This window comes from Nycticebus coucang, chromosome X (assembly GCF_027406575.1).
Source record: "Nycticebus coucang isolate mNycCou1 chromosome X, mNycCou1.pri, whole genome shotgun sequence".
Classification (NCBI taxonomy): domain Eukaryota; kingdom Metazoa; phylum Chordata; class Mammalia; order Primates; family Lorisidae; genus Nycticebus; species Nycticebus coucang.
Window position 1 is genome coordinate 14,139,166 of NC_069804.1, and position 17,965 is coordinate 14,157,130.

At 39.6% G+C, this 17,965-nt stretch overlaps 2 protein-coding genes across 7 annotated transcripts in view; both read left to right on the forward strand.

The window, feature by feature from the left end:
- Positions 1 to 17,965, forward strand: part of CA5B (carbonic anhydrase 5B) — a 68,846-nt gene that overhangs the window by 44,377 nt on the left and 6,504 nt on the right. For 5 of the 6 annotated variants that reach the window (XM_053580388.1, XM_053580389.1, XM_053580391.1 and 2 more), the window contains 4 exons: positions 7,146 to 7,264; positions 9,665 to 9,760; positions 11,083 to 11,145; positions 12,392 to 12,547. In XM_053580388.1, the coding sequence (XP_053436363.1) occupies positions 7,146 to 7,264; positions 9,665 to 9,760; positions 11,083 to 11,145; positions 12,392 to 12,547 (434 nt within the window). The remainder of the gene's footprint in view (positions 1 to 7,145; positions 7,265 to 9,664; positions 9,761 to 11,082; positions 11,146 to 12,391; positions 12,548 to 17,965) is intronic. The other variant, XM_053580392.1, reaches the window with a different exon arrangement.
- LOC128578002 (protein S100-A10-like) lies at positions 6,118 to 6,727 on the forward strand. The gene has a single exon (XM_053580393.1). The coding sequence runs from the start codon at positions 6,181 to 6,183 to the stop codon at positions 6,556 to 6,558; it is 378 nt and encodes a 125-aa protein (XP_053436368.1). The 5' UTR covers positions 6,118 to 6,180; the 3' UTR covers positions 6,559 to 6,727.

The following is a 17,965-nucleotide window of genomic DNA, read 5'->3' on the forward strand; positions in this document are numbered from 1 at the left end:
GCTTGTTTTGTTGGGAAGAATTAGAACTGATAGCCACTTTTGTTATGCTTTAATCATTTTCTTTAAGATACCATTAATCTTTAATAAGTACCTAATTTTCTCTATTTCTCTCTCTCTTTCCACATTTTAGTGACTGACTCTTATTTCCTGCTTATTCTTCACTGCTATTTCTTCATGGTGTTGCAAAATACTCAATAGCATTCAAAGGAGGGAAAAAGTAAATGAAAATAAAAAAAGTAAAAGAAAGCAAAGACATCCTAGAAACAAAGAAGGAAAGAATCAATTCTAGAAAAGTAACAATTGTATAAATATCAATGTGTAGACATTTTAAAATAATAACAAACCCCAAGAAACACTGCTGCAGTATGCTTTATAAAGATCTGGAATAAAGTGCAAGGCAAAGGAACTGGGAAAGGTATGTGAAAAGCATCATAAGCCTATGGGATACAGCTAAAGAAGTGCCTAGAGGGAAATTCATAGCTGAAAATGCCTGTAATAAAGAACTTTCTCAAATCAATAATCTAGCTTTCCACCTTAAGAAACTAGAAAGAGAAGAGCAAACTAAACCCAAAGCAAGCAAAATGAAGGTCATAATAAAGATAACAAGGCATAAATCAATGAAATCAAAGTTGGTTCTTTGGGAAGATCTACAGAATGACAAACCTTTAATTAGGGGGAACCAAGAAAAAAAATTAGAGCGAAGACTCATATGACTGAAATCTGGGATGAAAGAGGGGACAACATGACACATTTTACAGAAATTAACTGGATTAAAAGAGAAGGTGTGTGAGCATCTCCTATCACTGCCCTCTGCTGGGTATTGTTTTGTTACCAGGTTCCCCAAGTAGTGTGCAATTAACTGAGTTTAATGAGTGCAACTAAGAGATACAAACTATTGTAGGGAAGGGCTCTAAATTATCCCTGGCTGACATGGGTAGTCCCTGTAAATTATCAGTTCCTCTGGAATCCTGTTTTTGGCAATGTCATCAGGCATTAAAGAAAAGGAAAGGTGGGTCCTTCATTCTCCTCCTCAGGGAACTTCCTGCCCCATCCTGCTTCACTTTACACTTTTATGGGGCAGCCCCAGTGAGCCTAGTAAGAATGCTTTCACATACATTTGAAGTCTTCCTTCCCCATTTTTGGATCTATGTTAACTTTAAACAATTTTTTACATTAAAGAAGTTTTAGGAAATTTACAGTTATACAACCATTAGTACAATTCAATTTTAGAATGTTTCCATCACCTTCCCCCAAAGATCGCTCATGCCCATTTCCTGCATTTCCTTTTTTTGTGTGAGTTCTGTGTATTACCTTTCTCTTCATCATCCCATTTTCTGCTAGGTCCTTCATTTTCATATTGAGAAGCAAAAGAAGGGAATGAATATTAGAGATTGCTTACTGTAAGCCATACTTTATGCTAGATGTTTTGTATTTGTTGTCTAATATTTTACAAGTTTAATCCTTTCTTGTCTTAGAGCACAGGAAGAACAAAATATTAACAACCTCAAATACATAAATATATATTTATTTGATATATCTTATGACTGCTCTGCTATCTAATTTACTATCTCCTGTCTCCCTTCTTTGCCTCATTTCTTTTTATTTATTTGTTTATTTTATTAAGTGTTTTGTACATAGATCATAAATATATTTATGCCAATTTCAGTGTGTTGATTATTTGTACAAATTGGAGTGCTTACATCATACTAATCAGCATAGCTTTCATCTCATTTACCCAATTATAGCATTAGGACATTTGTGTTCTACACATGATAGAACCAACTTGTACTTGCAATGTGCTCCATAGTTGTGGTCCCCCTACTATCCCTCCCTCCCCATCCCCATCCCTTGCCCTCCCCTTTGCCTCATTTCTTGAGGACTATACTTTTCTACTCTACTGATCTGCCCCACCAGACCCCACCCTTTTCCTTTAATCTTGCTGAGGTTACCAGTCCCAATTAGACAGCCATTTGACAGTCTTTTTCTTTAGTTCCTGGTTTCATTATGGATCTACTAAGTGCCAGGCACTGTGCCATACACTAAGACAGACCAATATTTATAATATTAGAGCATACATATAAATATAATCCACAGAAAATTAACCACCATTTCATACTTGACAATATTTGCTATACATTTTTAATATGCCTAATAAGACTAATATGTCTTTCTCAGGCTTTCAGTGGTCTTAATATGGGAAAGCAAACCTTGCGTATAGAAGGAAGAAGAATTAATGAATGGTGGAAGTTATAAATATTAAACCAGAACAGGTTCATTTTCTGTTTGAGAATAGAACTTAAGGCTGCTGAGATGAAAATATAGAATTTTAATCACTAGACTATGAAATAAACTGGCCCTATTATTCTTACAGGGCAGTGTTCAAAAGATTTCTTTCTTTCTTTTTTTTTTTTTTGTTTGTTTTAAATCAGATACTTGTTCTTTAATTTTGTCAGGAGAATTTTTAGGGCTACCCATAACATTATGTGTTTTTCTTTTAATCTAATTTCTGTGTTTATATAACAATTATTTCAAATAAGAGATCTTTGAAAGTTTTAAGAAAATTTAGAAGTTTTTTAATTTAAATGATCCATCTTTGGCCATTAATCACAATGGTATATTTATTCCCAAAGCAACTCAATCCAATGCCTCTTTATAAGGCCTAATGCCTCTTCATAGAAAAGGCCATTTCCAAGATTCCCAAAAATTCACTCTCAGAAATAGACTTATGATAGAATAGACAATGACAAAAACTCCTCAGAGCTTGACATGGTCAGTATACACAGTGTGCTGCTTAGAATCTTACATGTCCCAGACTCCCAGTCTTAAAAGACTAGCCACCTGATGTGTTCCCGACAAAACATGACCGTGAGATGGCAGAGACTGAGGAGAGAATTCCCACTTAGTCACAAAGTCAAGTTCAGAGACGTAGAGCAGGACAAGAGGGAAACCTCATACGGTTTTTGTTTCAGGGACCTGCAACAAAGTTTGTCTTAAAAGGCACCAGACTAGCCAGTACAGTATAACTGGCTAGTATGCAGGGCTGGTTTGAACGTTAGGCTGGTGGGGAGCTAGGCCTGAGTTCTGCCTTACAATAACCCTCTTTAGACAAAACAACACAGAAAGACAAGTGACAAAACAAAAACAAGCAATAACAACAACAGTGATTAGAATCTATTTCTGAGAGGAGATGGAATCAAACAATATCTATATTCATACACCACAAAGTATCTAAAAATATACTAATACCAGAATCTCTTACAAGACTAGTCACCAACAAAAACGTTTCTCTCATTAATCTCAAATATGAAAAGGACAAAGATCTTTTACCATCTGCTCAACTGGAGCCCACAGAAAGGAAGAAAGGGAGGCTGACTGGTAAGTAAAATATCTTACCAAGGGCCAGCTGGTGTCAGCGGTTCCAAGCTTCCTGCTGTGGCTTCCAGGAGAGCAGAGTGGCTTTGACATCCTGCCCACTAATTCAAACTGAAGGGATCAAGACGAAACCTGCCCTTTTCCCATGATCTGGTTCACTGATCAACTCACAATTATGGTAGATTAATAAGAGAAAGGTTTATTTCCAAATACTATGCATATAGGAGGAACCACAAGAATGATTTCCCAAAGTCTTAGTGATGGTCAGAGACCTTTATTGATACCTTTTGGAAGGGGAGGGGATAGAGAAAATGGAACATATATGTGCAGCAAGTGGTTGCTAGGGGGGATGTGTGTGGAAACAGATGATCTGTAGATTAACCTGAGAGACTGGTCTCAGTGCTTCAAATGAGTCTGGGGCCAGGTCTATTAGCATGGAATAAGAAAGTTAGGGCGGCGCCTGTGGCTCAGTCAGTAAGGCGCCGCCCCGGCCCCATATACCGAGGGTGGCGGGTTCAAACCTGGCCCCGGCCAAACTGCAACCAAAAAATAGCCGGGCGTTGTGGCTGGCGCCTGTAGTCCCAGCTGCTTGGGAGGCTGAGGCAAGAGAATCGCTTAAGCCCAGGAGTTGGAGGTTGCTGTGAGCTCTGTGATGCCACGGCACTCTACCGAGGGCCATAAAGTGAGACTCTGTCTCTACAAAAAAAAAAAAAAGTAAGTCAGCAGCTCCTATTTGATTCTCAATCAGGTTATTCAGGTTTTATGTAGACAAAGAAAAGGCCTCTTTCAATGCTTCCTGATCATGAATAGCCTTTAATTCAAAATATTCTTTTTTTTTTTTTTTGCAGTTTTTGACCAGGGCCAGGTTTGAACCCGCCACCTCCTGTATATGGGGCCGGTGCCCTACTCCTTTGAGCCATAGGCGCCGCCTTCAAAATATTCTTTATACCAAGGAGTTATATTTCGAGGCAAAATTTTCTTATCTCCTTCATTCCCCAGTGGGATTGTGTGCCTATCATGGCTAGGGTGTTTCATTTTCACAAGTTAAGTTGAAAATGTAGATTTTTATATGAAATTGTTCAGTTTTAAATGTTGGCAACTAATTTAAAAATGTGTTTAGTATTATATGAGTTGATCCCGTGTGAGTGAATCAAAACACACCTGAAGACCAATTCTGCATCCCTTTTCCCTTGCAGCCACCTACTGGTGACATCTCCTTCCTGCCCTGCTCATCATCTCTGGAGGACAAAAGGTCCAGGAAATGTTGCCAATGTTGTTTAAGGATAAGAAAAACTGGCTTTTTCCTCTGCCCTGGCCACCTGCCTTAGGAACAAAACTTGAATTTTGTTTAACAGATTAGATTTGGTATTTGCCAAAATCATGCCATAGTATGGAGCTGGCATAGAAAAATAAGAGTTTTTGGAAGGTATTTTATTTTTATCTCAGTGTACTTTAGTACCTTCCTCCTGTTAACTTAGCAAATCATGTAGTATTATTCTCTGCACCTCCCCCATCCTCCAAAGAGAATTAGCCATTGCTATCTTCTTACAAAACTTATTTTGGAGGAATTATTTAAGAATTTTTGAAAAGCCTATAAAATACATAGTGGACCAGTACGTGATGTGTCTCCAATATGTTTGGTTTTGGAGATTGCTTGTAGTCAATCATTTGTGCACATAAAATTCAGCTAATGATGCAGTAAACTCCAAAGATCATTAAGATGGATGAGATGGATGGTTTTAATGTTGCTATATTGGTTTAACCAGGTATAGACATCACCAAGGTCTGATCAGATAGAAGAAATGAAGAATTAATATGCCTTAGCAAATTCAAGGAAAAAAATACCAACATAACTCAAAACTTGAAAAAAGATGACTAAAAACTTGCCTATCTGAATACTTTGCTTATAATGTATTGATTTCACTAGTTTCAGAAAAATCTACGCTAAACAAAAGGTATTTATTATCCAATATGGCAAGACCAGAGGTAAAGTATATGGATGGCTTACATTGTTCATTCTGTCCAAAGAGAGATAAGTGACCATTTTTGTATGTTTTTTAAATTGAGAAGAATTATATACATTTATGGGAATTTGGGTGCAAATTAGCTGGGTGATGTGGCTTTGGGTCTCTCATAAGGCTACAGCAAGATCTAGTATTTTACAAGTGATATTTTGATATATGTATATGTTCTGAAATGATTATATCAAGCAATTAACATCCCCCTCATTTCACATAACATTCTTTTGTAGTGAGAACATTTAAAATCTACTCTTTAAGCAGTTTTGAAATATGTAATATATTATTATTAACTACTGCTACCATGCTGTGCAATAAATCTGGAAAACTTATTTACTCTAAGTGAAACTTTGTACCCTTTGGCCAGTATCTCCCAGGTGGGAAATTTTGACTCCCAAATTTCCTATTCCATTTCAATCAAAGGGAAAGAAACACTAGTATCTTTTAAACATTGAAAATCAGGCCTTGTAGGTGACTCACTCTTGTATTCTTAGCACTCTGGAAGGCTGAGACAGGTGGACTGCTTGGAGACCAGCCTGAGCAAGAACAAGACCTTGTCTCTACTGAAAAAGAAAAACTAACTGGGTGTAGTGGCACATGCCTGTAGTCCTAGCTCCTGGGGAGGCTGAGGCCAAGAGGATTGCTCAAGCCCAGGAGTTTGAGGTTGCTATGAGCTATGACATCACAGCACACTACTCAGAGTGACAAAGTAAGACTCTGGGTGTTCGCCGCCCCGCGCCTCAGCCAGCTAGCGTCTGCCGCGCCTCTCGGCCCAGTAGATCTCACCAAAATGCCATCTCAGATGGAGCACGCCATGGAAACCATGATGTTCACATTTCACAAATTTGCCGGGGATAAAGGCTACTTAACAAAGGAGGACCTCAGAGTGCTCATGGAGAAGGAGTTCCCGGGATTTTTGGAAAATCAAAAAGACCCTCTGGCCTTAGACAAAATAATGAAGGACCTGGACCAGTGCCGAGATGGCAAAGTGGGCTTCCAGAGCTTCTTTTCCCTAATTGCGGGCCTCACCATCGCGTGCAACGACTATTTTGTAGTACACGTGAAGCAGAAGGGAAAGAAGTCGGCAGCACCGAGCAATTACTCTGCCCTGAAAAGTGTTCTCTCAAAGGATTGCTTCAAACATCTGCCCCACAGCTTCTCCCTATAGAAGGATTTCATGAGCAGATCAGGATCCTTAGAATGTATACAAATAAAATCCAACTCCCATTTGTCAAGCAGAGAAGAAAAAGTTAATTAAATGCCAGATGAGCTTTTGTTTTTTACATTGTTTGCATCCGCTTGCCCTCAATAAACATAATCCTTTTTTTAGTTCCAAATTTAAAAAAAAAAAAAAACAAAACAAAGTAAGACTCTGTCTCAAAAAAAAAAAAAATTCAAAAGCAAAGTATCAGTGTATAGAAAAGAAAGAATCCTTTGCCCCCATGTTTTAGTATTATGCCATGGGGCTGGATAAATATGTTGAGAGAAATGTGCATTTTATTGCACACAAAAGGAAACTGGACACAATAAATATACAATATAAAAATAAGTCAAGAATTGGCCTTCAGCAATTGTACATAGCTTGGTATATGTTTAAATCTTGGTGGCATTCACTTTCGCCCTTGTACATGCATTGACCACATAGAAATCAAATTTATAAACACTTGTATATAGTACAGTGTTCTCCATTTAAGACAGTTTTACCTATATTCCCACACAGCATAAATAACCATGTCCTGAATTGTGCCATTTTAGTGATCAAGGGAGGACCCCTGGAGCACAAGTATCGACTGAAGCAGTTCCATTTTCACTGGGGGGCCATCGATGCCTGGGGCTCCGAGCACACTGTGGACAGCAAATGCTACCCAGCAGAGGTATGTTGAGAACCTCAGGAATAGTGACAGCTGTACAAAAGTGGTTTTGTAGTTTTCTAGTTACAAGAAATTCCCAGGAAGAGGCTGGGCATGGTGGCTTATACCTGTCTGTAATCCTAGTCCTTTGGAAGACAAAGGATTGCTTAAGGCCAGGAGTTTAAGACCAGCCTGGGCAACATTGCAAGATCTTGTCTCTACAAACAATTAAAAAAAGAAAGAAATAAAAAAGAGGCTCAGCGCCTGTAGCTCAAGTGGGTAAGGCCAGCCATATACACCAAAGCTGGCGGGTTTGAATCCAGCCCAGGCCTACCAAACAACAATGACAACTACAACCAAAAAATAGCCGAGTGTTGTGATGGGCGCCTCTAATCCCAGGTACTTGGAAGGCTGAGGCAAGAGAATCGCTTAAGCCCAGGAGTAGTTGGAGGTTGCTGTGAGCTGTGATGCCACAGCATTCCATCCAGAGCGACAGCTTGAGACACTATCTCAAAAAAAGAAAGAAAGAAAGAAATCATTAGGAAGAATCAAATGATTCTTATAGATGCTAAATAGCTCTCTCAAGGGCACATTTGATCCTTCTCAGCTTAGGTGTATAAAAAACAATAATGTGTCTCATCTCAAACAATATAGCTGAAATGAACCTTGAGGTTCTGAAACTGATTCTTCCAAATTCTAAGGTAGGCTCAAATGATAGTGATAACCCAGGCAACAATAAATGGCCACAGGTCAGATTAACTTGCATGAGAGAAGTTGGGAGTCTGAATGAAGGCTGTGGCAAGAGGAATAGAGCAAAAGAGCAAAATATTAAACATTTCTGAAACCAAAGCCACAAGACTTAGAGGTAGGACCCTCATTCTGGAGAGAAGGCAAAGTTAACCATAACCTTGAAGTGTCTCATTTGGAAGGCTGAGTAATAATGTGTTCATGAATGATAGATAAGAAATGATTTGAGAGATCATAAAGAAACAGAATTTATGCTTACAATACAGGGTGTCCATAAAGTTTGTGTGCAATGGCACACCCTGTATTTTCTTTAATTTAGTGTTAAATGTTATGTTAAAAATATAGCTGGACATTGTGGCAGGTGCCTGTAGTCCCAGCCACTTGGGAGGCTAAGGCAAGAGAATTGCTTAAACCCAAGAGTTTAAGGTTGCTGTGAGCTGTGATGCCATAGCACTCTACCCAGGGTGAATGCTTGGGACTCTTGTCTCAAAAAAAAAAAAAAGTTATGTTAAAAATCAAAGCACATTTTAACTGATTTTTCCTCAAAGAAGAAATTTACCCTTAACTCCTATCTAATTTTCATAGAGAGAATTTATTTCTCTCAATATACTATCTTCTGTCCTTCAGATGTAAATGGTTTTAGATGTTAGCATTTTATGCAACCAGAGGAAGGGAATGGACAAATATTGATCCCTCATTTAAATGTAACTGACTTTGCTACATGCATTTTCTTTTATTTTCCTCCCCAAGTAAATTCCTCTATTCCAAACTAAATTAATTACTACTCTTACATAAAGTTCTTACTATTCTTTTTTTTTTTTTGCACTTTTTAGCAGGGGCTGGGTTTGAACCCCCACATCCGACATATGAGGCCAGTGCCCTACTCCTTTGAGCCACAGGCGCTGCCCCTATTCTTTTTTTTTTTTTTTTGAGACAGATTTTCACCCTGTTGCCCTGGGTAGAATGCCGTGGCATCACAGCTCACAGCAACCTCCAACTCTTGGGCTAAAGCGATTCTCTTGCCTCAGCCTCCTGAGTAGCTGGGACTACAGGCGCCGGCTACAATGCCCGACTATTTTTGTTGCAGTTGCCACTGCTGTTTTAACTGGCTGGGGCTGGATTCGAATCCCCCACCCTCGGTTTGTGGAGCCGGCGCCCTACGCACTGAGCCACAGGCGTCACCCCTTCCTATTCTTTATTTCTATCTCATTTGGCACCAGATTGTCCTATGGTTTTCTCAGTGGCCTTATTTTGAGTGAGGAAATATGTTTAAATACCACAGGGCCAGGTGCAGTGGCTCACACCTGTCATCCTAGTACTCTGGAAGGCTAAGGTGGGAGGATCATGTGAGCTCAGGAGTTGGAGACCAGCCTAAGCAAGAGCAAGACCCCGTCCCTACCAAAAATAAAAAGAACTAGCCAAACGCTGTAGTGTAGACCTGTAGTCCCAGCTACTCAAGAGGCTGAGGCAGGAGGAATCCTTGAGCCTTAGAATTTGAGGTTGCTGTGAGCTAGGCTGAAGCCATGGCACTCTAGCCTGGAGAACAGAGTGAGATTGTCACAAATGAATGAATGAATGAAGTAAATAAATAAATATCATAGGATGAATAAAGCTGTCATTTTGTTTTGGAGCAATCCCTCATGGTCTTGTGTTAACTCTCCGTTAATGGTGTTTCAGCTGCACTTGGTGCACTGGAATGCAGTCAAATTTGAAAGCTTTGAGGATGCAGCACTGGAAGAAAATGGTTTGGCTGTAATAGGAGTATTTTTAAAGGTAAAAATTCTCACCAACTTTCAATGATCTGTTGTACACATTAAATATTATTATTTACTTTAAAAATATTGAGATGGGAGCCACCCATAGCTCAGTGGGTAAGACGTTGGCCACATACACTGAGGCTGGCAGTTTTGAACCCAACCTGGGCCTGCTAAAATCAACAATGACAACTGCAACAAAAAAACAGCTGGGCATTGTGGTGGGTGCCTGTAGTCCCAGCTACTTGGGAGGCTGAAGCAAGAGAATCTCTTAAACCCAAGAGTTTGAGGTTGCTGTGAGCTGTGCTACCATGGCACTTTACCAAGGGCAACATAGTGAGATTGTCTCGCGGCAGGGAGTGGGGGAAGATGGGGCATAGGGGAGAGAATATAGGATCAAGGTCAGTAGCAGTGGCTCACACGTGGATTCCTAGCACTCTGGGAGGCCCAAGCGGGAGGATCCCTTAAGCTCAGGAGTTCAAGACCAGCCTAAGCAAGAGTGAGACCTCATCTCTACTAAAAATAGAAAATAACTAGCCTAGCATGGTGGTGGGTGCTTGTAGTCCCAGCTACTGGGGAGGCTGAGGCAAAAGGATCTCCTGAGCCCAAGGGGTTGATGTTGCTATGAGCTATTATGACATGATGACACTTTACCCAGGGCAACAGAATGAGACTCTGTCTCAACCAAAAAAAAAAAGAAGAGAATCAATAGGATCACTACATTGGTGAGACAAACAATGCTTGAGATACAAGATTGTTTAGAATACATTTTATTTCTCTTAATTTTTTTATTAAATCATAACTGTGTACATTAATGCATTTATGGGGTACAGAGTGCTAATTTGATATACAATGTAGAAAGCTTACATCAAACTTGTTAACATAACCATCACCTCACTTATTTGTTGTGGTAAGATATTTATATTCTTAATAGTTTTTAAATGGTATAAAAATGCATAGTCCAACAGAGTAGTCACAAGGCACAAGTGGCAATCATGCGCTTGAAATGTGGCTACTGAAATTGCAGGACTATTTTTAATTTTATTTAAATTTTAATTAATTTTAATTTCAATTTAAGAACTGATGCTTTGTTGGAGCAGGGGACAACTTTCCCTGCAGGCATGCTGACCTTGTCGGCAAACAGCCTGCTCATTAGCTCTCTGTCTAGTTCAATTCACTGATGTTTAGAAAATTTTAAATTAACACTTCTGTGTAGTTTCAGTCAGTCCTGTGGATTGTTTTTATGCAATCACCAGGTGGTTAATTTTAATTCATATTCTATTACAGTTTCTACAGTGAAATGTCCATTGATTATAATATTTTCTCATTATTATTCTTTAGCTAGGCAAACATCATAAAGAGCTACAGAAATTGGTGGATACTCTGCCATCAATTAAGCATAAGGTAATATATTCTTTTCCTAATCACTTGAAATGTATTTTATGCTTCAATCTCAGAGTGGAGACATCCCAAGGCACTTGGAACCAGGAAGTGTAATTAGGTGAATTGTATTCAGGTTCTTTTTGAATGTTGCTTAGAAGGAGACTTGCCATTTATAAGACTCATTTTAAACATGATTGCAAGAGGGACTTTACCTAACAATTGCAATCAGTGTAACTGGCTTATTGTACCCTCAATGAATCCCCAACAATAAAAAAAAAAGTTACTTTAAAAAAAAAAAAAAAAAGACTCATTTTAAGAGAGCCCCGTGAGCCAGGTGCAGTGGTACATGCCTGTATTCCTAGCTACTCTAGAGGCCAAGGAGGACTGCGTGAACCTAGGAATTGGAGTCCAGCCTTGGCAACATAGTGAGACCCTCATCTCTTAAAAAAAAAAAAAAAAAGGTATGGGTCACATTGCAGGGACGGAAGTTGGGCTTTCTGGTTTTGCTGCCATGCTACTGAGGACTCTGGGACTCAGGAACATACTGCTGTCCCCTCCTTTGTTGCCAACACTGACTCCTTCTCGGTCCCGTGAACACCCTCAGAGCAGCCTTCTTTTCTCCAGCTACCCTCCCACGGGCAGGGCAGGGAGCAGAGAAAAGTTTTACAGAAACTTGTCCAGCAGTAAAGAGCAGTGACCCATATCCTTCAGGTTGGATACCTTTGTCCTGAGCCCAAGTGTAATTCTTCACTGTTCAGCATCCCCAAGGGGCTGCTCCCTGGAGGTCCATGTATTCTCCCCTGCACCCCCCAACTTCCACTCTCTCCCCCTGCACCCACCTCTTTCCCTCTCCTCGCCTCCCCATTCCCTCTCTCCTTTTTTAGTCCAAGATTCCGGCTCCCCCTATTTGCATTTCAAAGGACAGTTCTGTGTCAGTCTCCCTTGAAAAAGTAAAGCCTCCTCCTTTACATGCCAGCCCCTGTCTAAAACCTCCCCACAATGCCAGAGACCACCTGCCGTAAACTCTGCAGAACTGGAGGACAAAATAGTTTGGGCCGTTTCCCCCCAAGGAGTACCAAAAATACAGTTAATTGCACAAAGCCTGTCATGGTTCTGCCCTAAGCAGTGATGCTCAGACAGCTGCCCACTGCTCCCCTGGAGCTCCTATCCCCAGACGCCTCCGCCCCCAGAAGCCTCACCTCCTCATCTGATTCTTGAGTGGTTGTCACTATTAAATAATGACTCGGTGACCCCTTCTCTTGTCCAGGACACCCTTGTGGAATTTGGGTTATTCAACCCTTCCTGCCTGATGCCCACCTGCCCGGATTATTGGACCTACTCAGGCTCTCTGACTACCCCGCCCCTCTCTGAGTCTGTCACCTGGATCATTAAGAAGCAGCCAGTAGAGGTGGACCATGATCAGGTACGTTCTTTCTGCTTTCCACCTGAGGAGGTCTGAGTCTGCCCATTTAAAATAAGGCTGGGCTCAAACCGTGGCGTGACTCCTAACATTTGTAATGCTTATACCTTTCTATTGAAGGTGCCGATGGGTTGTCTCAGTTTGGACATGAATTAACTAGAAGAAGAGTTCAAAACATAGAAGCACATAAGCTTTCTACTTCCATACTTGGCAATGACCTATCTTTTATTATACATGCATTGTCTAGATTTTCTTTTCTTTTTTTTTTTTTTTTTTTTGTTGCAGTTCAGCCGGGGCTGGGTTTGAACCCTCCACCCTCGGTATATGGGGCTGGCGCCCAACTCACTAAGCCACAGGTGCCACCCTTGTGTAGATTTTCTATAAAAATTAAGACCCTTTTATAGGGAAGAATGGAGGCTGGAAATGGATGTGTTCAGAACCCTTTAAAATCTTAAAGGAAGTTTCAAATAGAATCTCAGTATAAACACAGCAATGTCCGACCAGAAATTTTAATATAAGTCAGTTGTTTTGAACTTGAGGTTCATTTTTCCCTTAGATACTAAGTCTAAGTGGCAATTACTATGTCATGACACAAAATTTTGTTTAATTCACAATGTAACTAAACTATAATAATATTTGCTCATATTTGTTTATGGCATTTTTATTCATCTCAAAGCATTTTGACAAGAACAAAAGCTTCCAAATTCTCTCATAATGCCAGGATAAACTGATGCCAATACTGAAAAGATTGGAACCCCCACCAAAAGGAAGCTATAGACTGATAGCTGTGAAGAATATAAAAGAAAACCAAAAAGCCAAAAAAAAAATTAGAAACACAATCCAGTAGTACCCTAGAAGAAATATATACTTTCTCCAATAAGGCAAGGATGGTTTATTGTTAAGAAATATATATATATTTTTTTTGGAAGACAGAGTCTCACTATGTCGTCATCGGTAGAGTGCTGTGGCATCACAGCTCACAGCAACCTCAAACTCTTGTGCTTAAGCGATTCTCTTGCCTCAGCCTCCCAAGTAGCTGGGACTACTGGCACCTGCCACAATGCCCAGCTATTTTTTTGTTGCAGTTGTTTAGCTGTTGTTTAGCAGGCCCGGGCTGGGTTTGAACCTGCCACCTTCGGTGTATGTGGCCAGTGCTGTAACCACTGTGCTATGGGTGCCAAACCAGAAAGATTTTTTTTTTTTTTTGAGGCAGAGTTTCACTGTGTCATCCTTGGTAGAATGCCATGGTGTTACAGCTCACAGCGACCTCAAACTCTTGGGTGTAAGGGATTCTCTTGCCTCAGCCTCCCAAGTAGCTGGGATTACAGGTGCCCGCCACAATGCCTAGCTATTTTTGGTTGCAGTTGTCATTGTTGTTTAGCAGGCCCAGGCGGGGCTCAAGCCCACCAGCCTCAGGATGTGTGGCCGGCACCCTAACCACTGAGCTACGGGTGCCGAGCCATAAGAAAGATATTAATATAATTTATTATTTCAGCAGACCTATATAGAAACATCATATTATCACTTCCATAGATTTTTGTTTTAATTTCAGGTTAAAATGAGGGTACAAACAACTAGGTTACAATATTTGCATTTGTTAGGTATAGTCCCTCTTATAGTTGTGTCCCACACCCAAAACGTGTGCCATATACTCTTTATATTGTGCCCGTTGAGTGGGAGCATACCAATCCCCTCCCCTCCTCTCCTCTCCCAGCTCTCTTGTTCCCCTTCTTCCCAACTTGAATTGAGTTTTGCTCTTATGTGGGCATGTACTAGATCATCTACTGGCTTCATATCAGTATTGAGTACATTGGATATTTGATTTTCCATTCTTGTGATACTTTACTAAGAAAAATGTGTTTCAACCCCATGAGGTAAATACAAAAGGTGTAAAGTCTCCATCCTTTTTATGGCAGAATAGTATTCCGTGATATACATATACCACAGCTTGTTAATCCATTCCTGGGTTGATGGGCATTTAGGTTATTTCCACATTTTGGCAATTGTAAATTGAGCTGCAATAAACATTTAGTGCAGATGTCTTTATAATAAAAGACATTTTTTTTCTTCTGGGTAGATGTCTAGTAATAGGATTGTGGGATCAAATGAGAGGTCTAATTTGAGTTCTTTGAAGATTCTCCATGCTTCTTTCCAAAGAGGCTATATTAGTTTGCAGTCCCACCAGTAACTTAAAAGTGTTCCCCTCTCTCCACATCTGCACCAGCATCTACCACTTTGAGAATATGTGATGTGGGCTATTCTCACTGGAGTTAGGTGATATCTCAGGGTGGTTTTGATTTGCATTTCTCTGATGATTAGGGACAATGAGTATTTTTCATATGTTTTTTAGACATTTATCTGTCTTCAGAGAAGGTTCTGTTCATGTCTCTTGTACAGTGATGGGATTGCTTGTTCTTTTTTGTTGATTAGCTTAAGTACTCTATAGTTCCTAATTACTAAGCTTTTGTCAGATTCATAACATGCAAATATATTTTCCAATTCTGAAGATGGTCTATTTGCTTTAATTGTTGTGTCCTTAGCTGTGCAAAAGATTTTCAGCTTAATTAAGTCCCATTTGTTTATTTTTGTTGTTGTTGCAATCAACCACTGAAGTCTTCTTCATAAAATCTTTCCACAGGCTGACACTCTCAAGAGTTTTTCCCACACTTTATTCTAGGATTTTTATCATTTCCTGTCTTAGATTTAAATCTTTTATCCATCTTGAGTCAATTTTTGTAAGTGGTGAAAGGTGTGGGTCCAGTTTTATTCTTTTACATGTGGTTATCCAGTTCTCTCAGCACTATTTATTGAATAGGGATTCTTTTCCCCCTGAGTATGCTTTACTTTGGTTTATCAAAGATCAAATGGCTATAAGAGACTTGTTTTATCTCTTGGTTTTCTATTCGGTTCCATATGTCTATGTCTCTAGTTTTTGCATTTTTTAATCAAATCAAAGCTGTGTACATTAATGCACTCATTGGGGTACAATGTTCTGGTTTTATATACGATTTGAAATATTTTCATCAAACTGGTTACCATAGCCTTCATGGCATTTTCTTAGTTATTATGTTAAGACATTTATATTCTACATTTAGTAAGTTTCACATGTACCCTTGTAAGATGTACTGTAGGTGTGGTCCCACCAATTACCCTCCCTCCACCCAGCCTCCCCCCTCCCCTCCCCTCCCTTTCCCCTTTCCCCATATTCTTAGGCTATAATTGGGTTATAGCTTTCATATGAAAGCTATAAATTAGTTTCATAGTAGGGCTGAGAATGTCTCTATTTTTGTGGGAATACCATGCTGTTTTGATAATATAACCTAAATATAATGTAATATATTTGTAATATAACCTAAAGTTTGATAGAGTGTTGCCTCTGGCTTTGTTTTTATTACCAAAAATTGCCTTGGCTATATGGGTTTTTTTCTGTTTCCATATGAAACAAAGAACTATTTTTTCCAATTCTTCAAAGAATGATGTTGGTATTTTAATGGGGATTGCCTTGAATTTGTTAATTGCTTTGGGAAGTATAGACATTTTAACAATGTTGATTGTTCCCAGCTAAGAGTGTCATGTGTTCTTCCATTTGTTAATGTCATCTATTTCTTTTCTTAGGGTCTCATAATTCTCTTGGTAGAGGTCTTTCACTTCTTTCTTCAGATATATTCCTAGGTGGGAAGGGAATTGTGTCTCTGATTGGCTTCTCAACTTGGCTGTTATTGGCGTATACAAAGGCTACTGATTTGTGGACATTGATTTTATCCCCTGAGACATTACTGTATTTATTGATCACTTCCAGGAGTCTTGTAGTTGAGTCTGGGGTTCTCTAAGTATAAGATCATATCATTAGCAAAGAGTGAGAGTTTGACCTCCTCTGCCCATTTAGATGCTCTTTATATGCTTATCTTGCCTGATTGCATTGACTAGAACTTCCCAAACTATGTTTAATGGTAGTGACAATAGAGGACATTCTTGTCTGGTTCAAGTTTTAAGTGGAAAAGCTTTCAGTTTTACTCCATTCACTATGATATTAGCTGTGGGTTTGTCATAGATAGCTTCAATTAGTTTAAGAAATGTGCCACCTGTGCCTGTATTTTTAAGTTTTTTTTTTTTTTTTTAGCAACCTCAAACTCTTGGGCTCAAGTGATTCTCTTGCCTCAGCCTCCCAAGTAGCTGGGACTACAGGCACCCACCACAATGCCCAGTTATTTTTAGAAATGGGGTCTTGCTTAGGCTGGTCTCAAACTCGTAAGCTCAGGCAATCCACCCACCTTGGCCTCCCAGAGTGCTAGGATTACAATAACATATTATTGGATAGAAACATATCATAATGACACCTTTGGTGTCAGTTCTTAAGTTGTTATTCCCCATGAATTGTTTATTCTCCACATATTTATTGTGGTACCAATACATATACCAACAAGATGTTTAAATAAATATGCTACTTCTAAACTCATGAGGAAAAAAATAGCCAGGGAAAATTCTAAAATGAAAAAATGAGGAGACAATCAGACTCACAAGGTTATGTGTGGGTCACTACAAAAGTTTTGAGATAGATCATGTTATGGCCCATTATTTCACTTCTAAGAAACATAGCTCACGGCATCCTTTATGATTCACCCATGCAAGTTTCAACTTGCTAGGCTTATCGGTGTTGCTGGGAGGGCTTAATTTGTTTCCATCCATGAGAATTTCATGTTTCTTGATTTTTGTTTGTCTCAAAACTTTCCTAATGACCACATAAAACCTCAATAATTAAGTAGCATGGTTCTGGGCCACAGATAAAGAGATCAATCAAGGGAAATGTATTAACCCTGGATAATAGGATAGATAATGCTATAGCTATAGCAAAAGATTTATTATAAAGTATTGGCTTACGCAATTATGGAGGCTGAGGAGTCTTCACAATCTGCCATATTCAAGCTGGGGACCCAGAAAAGCAACTTTTATAGTTCTGAGAGCCAGAAAGTCAGTGATGTAGGTTTCCAGTCCTAGTCTGAAAGCCTGAAAACCAAGAGCTCTCTAGGCAGGAGAAGATTGATGTCCTCACACAAGCAGTCAGGCAGAGTGCAGATTTATCCTTCCTTTGCTTTTTTGCTCTATTCAGGCCTTCAGTGGATTGGATGATGCTCATTCACCTTGGGGATGGCCATTTGCTTTACAGTCACCAATTCAACTGCTAATGTCTTCCAGAAACACCCTTACAGATATACCCAGAAATAGTGTTTAATCATATATGTGGGTATCCCATGGCCCCATCAAGTTGACACATAAAATTAACCATCATGGGGCTGAGCACAGTGGCTCATTCCTATAATCCTTGCACTCTGGGAGGCCAAGGCAGGAGGATCAGTTGAGCTCAGGAGTTTGAGACCAGACTGAGCAAGAGTGAGACCCTGTCTCTACTATAAATAGAAAAAT

Bases quoted from the DNA above. Each gene is read 5' to 3' on its own strand.
- LOC128578002 (XM_053580393.1), top strand. From the start codon at position 6,181: ATGCCATCTCAGATGGAGCACGCCATGGAAACCATGATGTTCACATTT.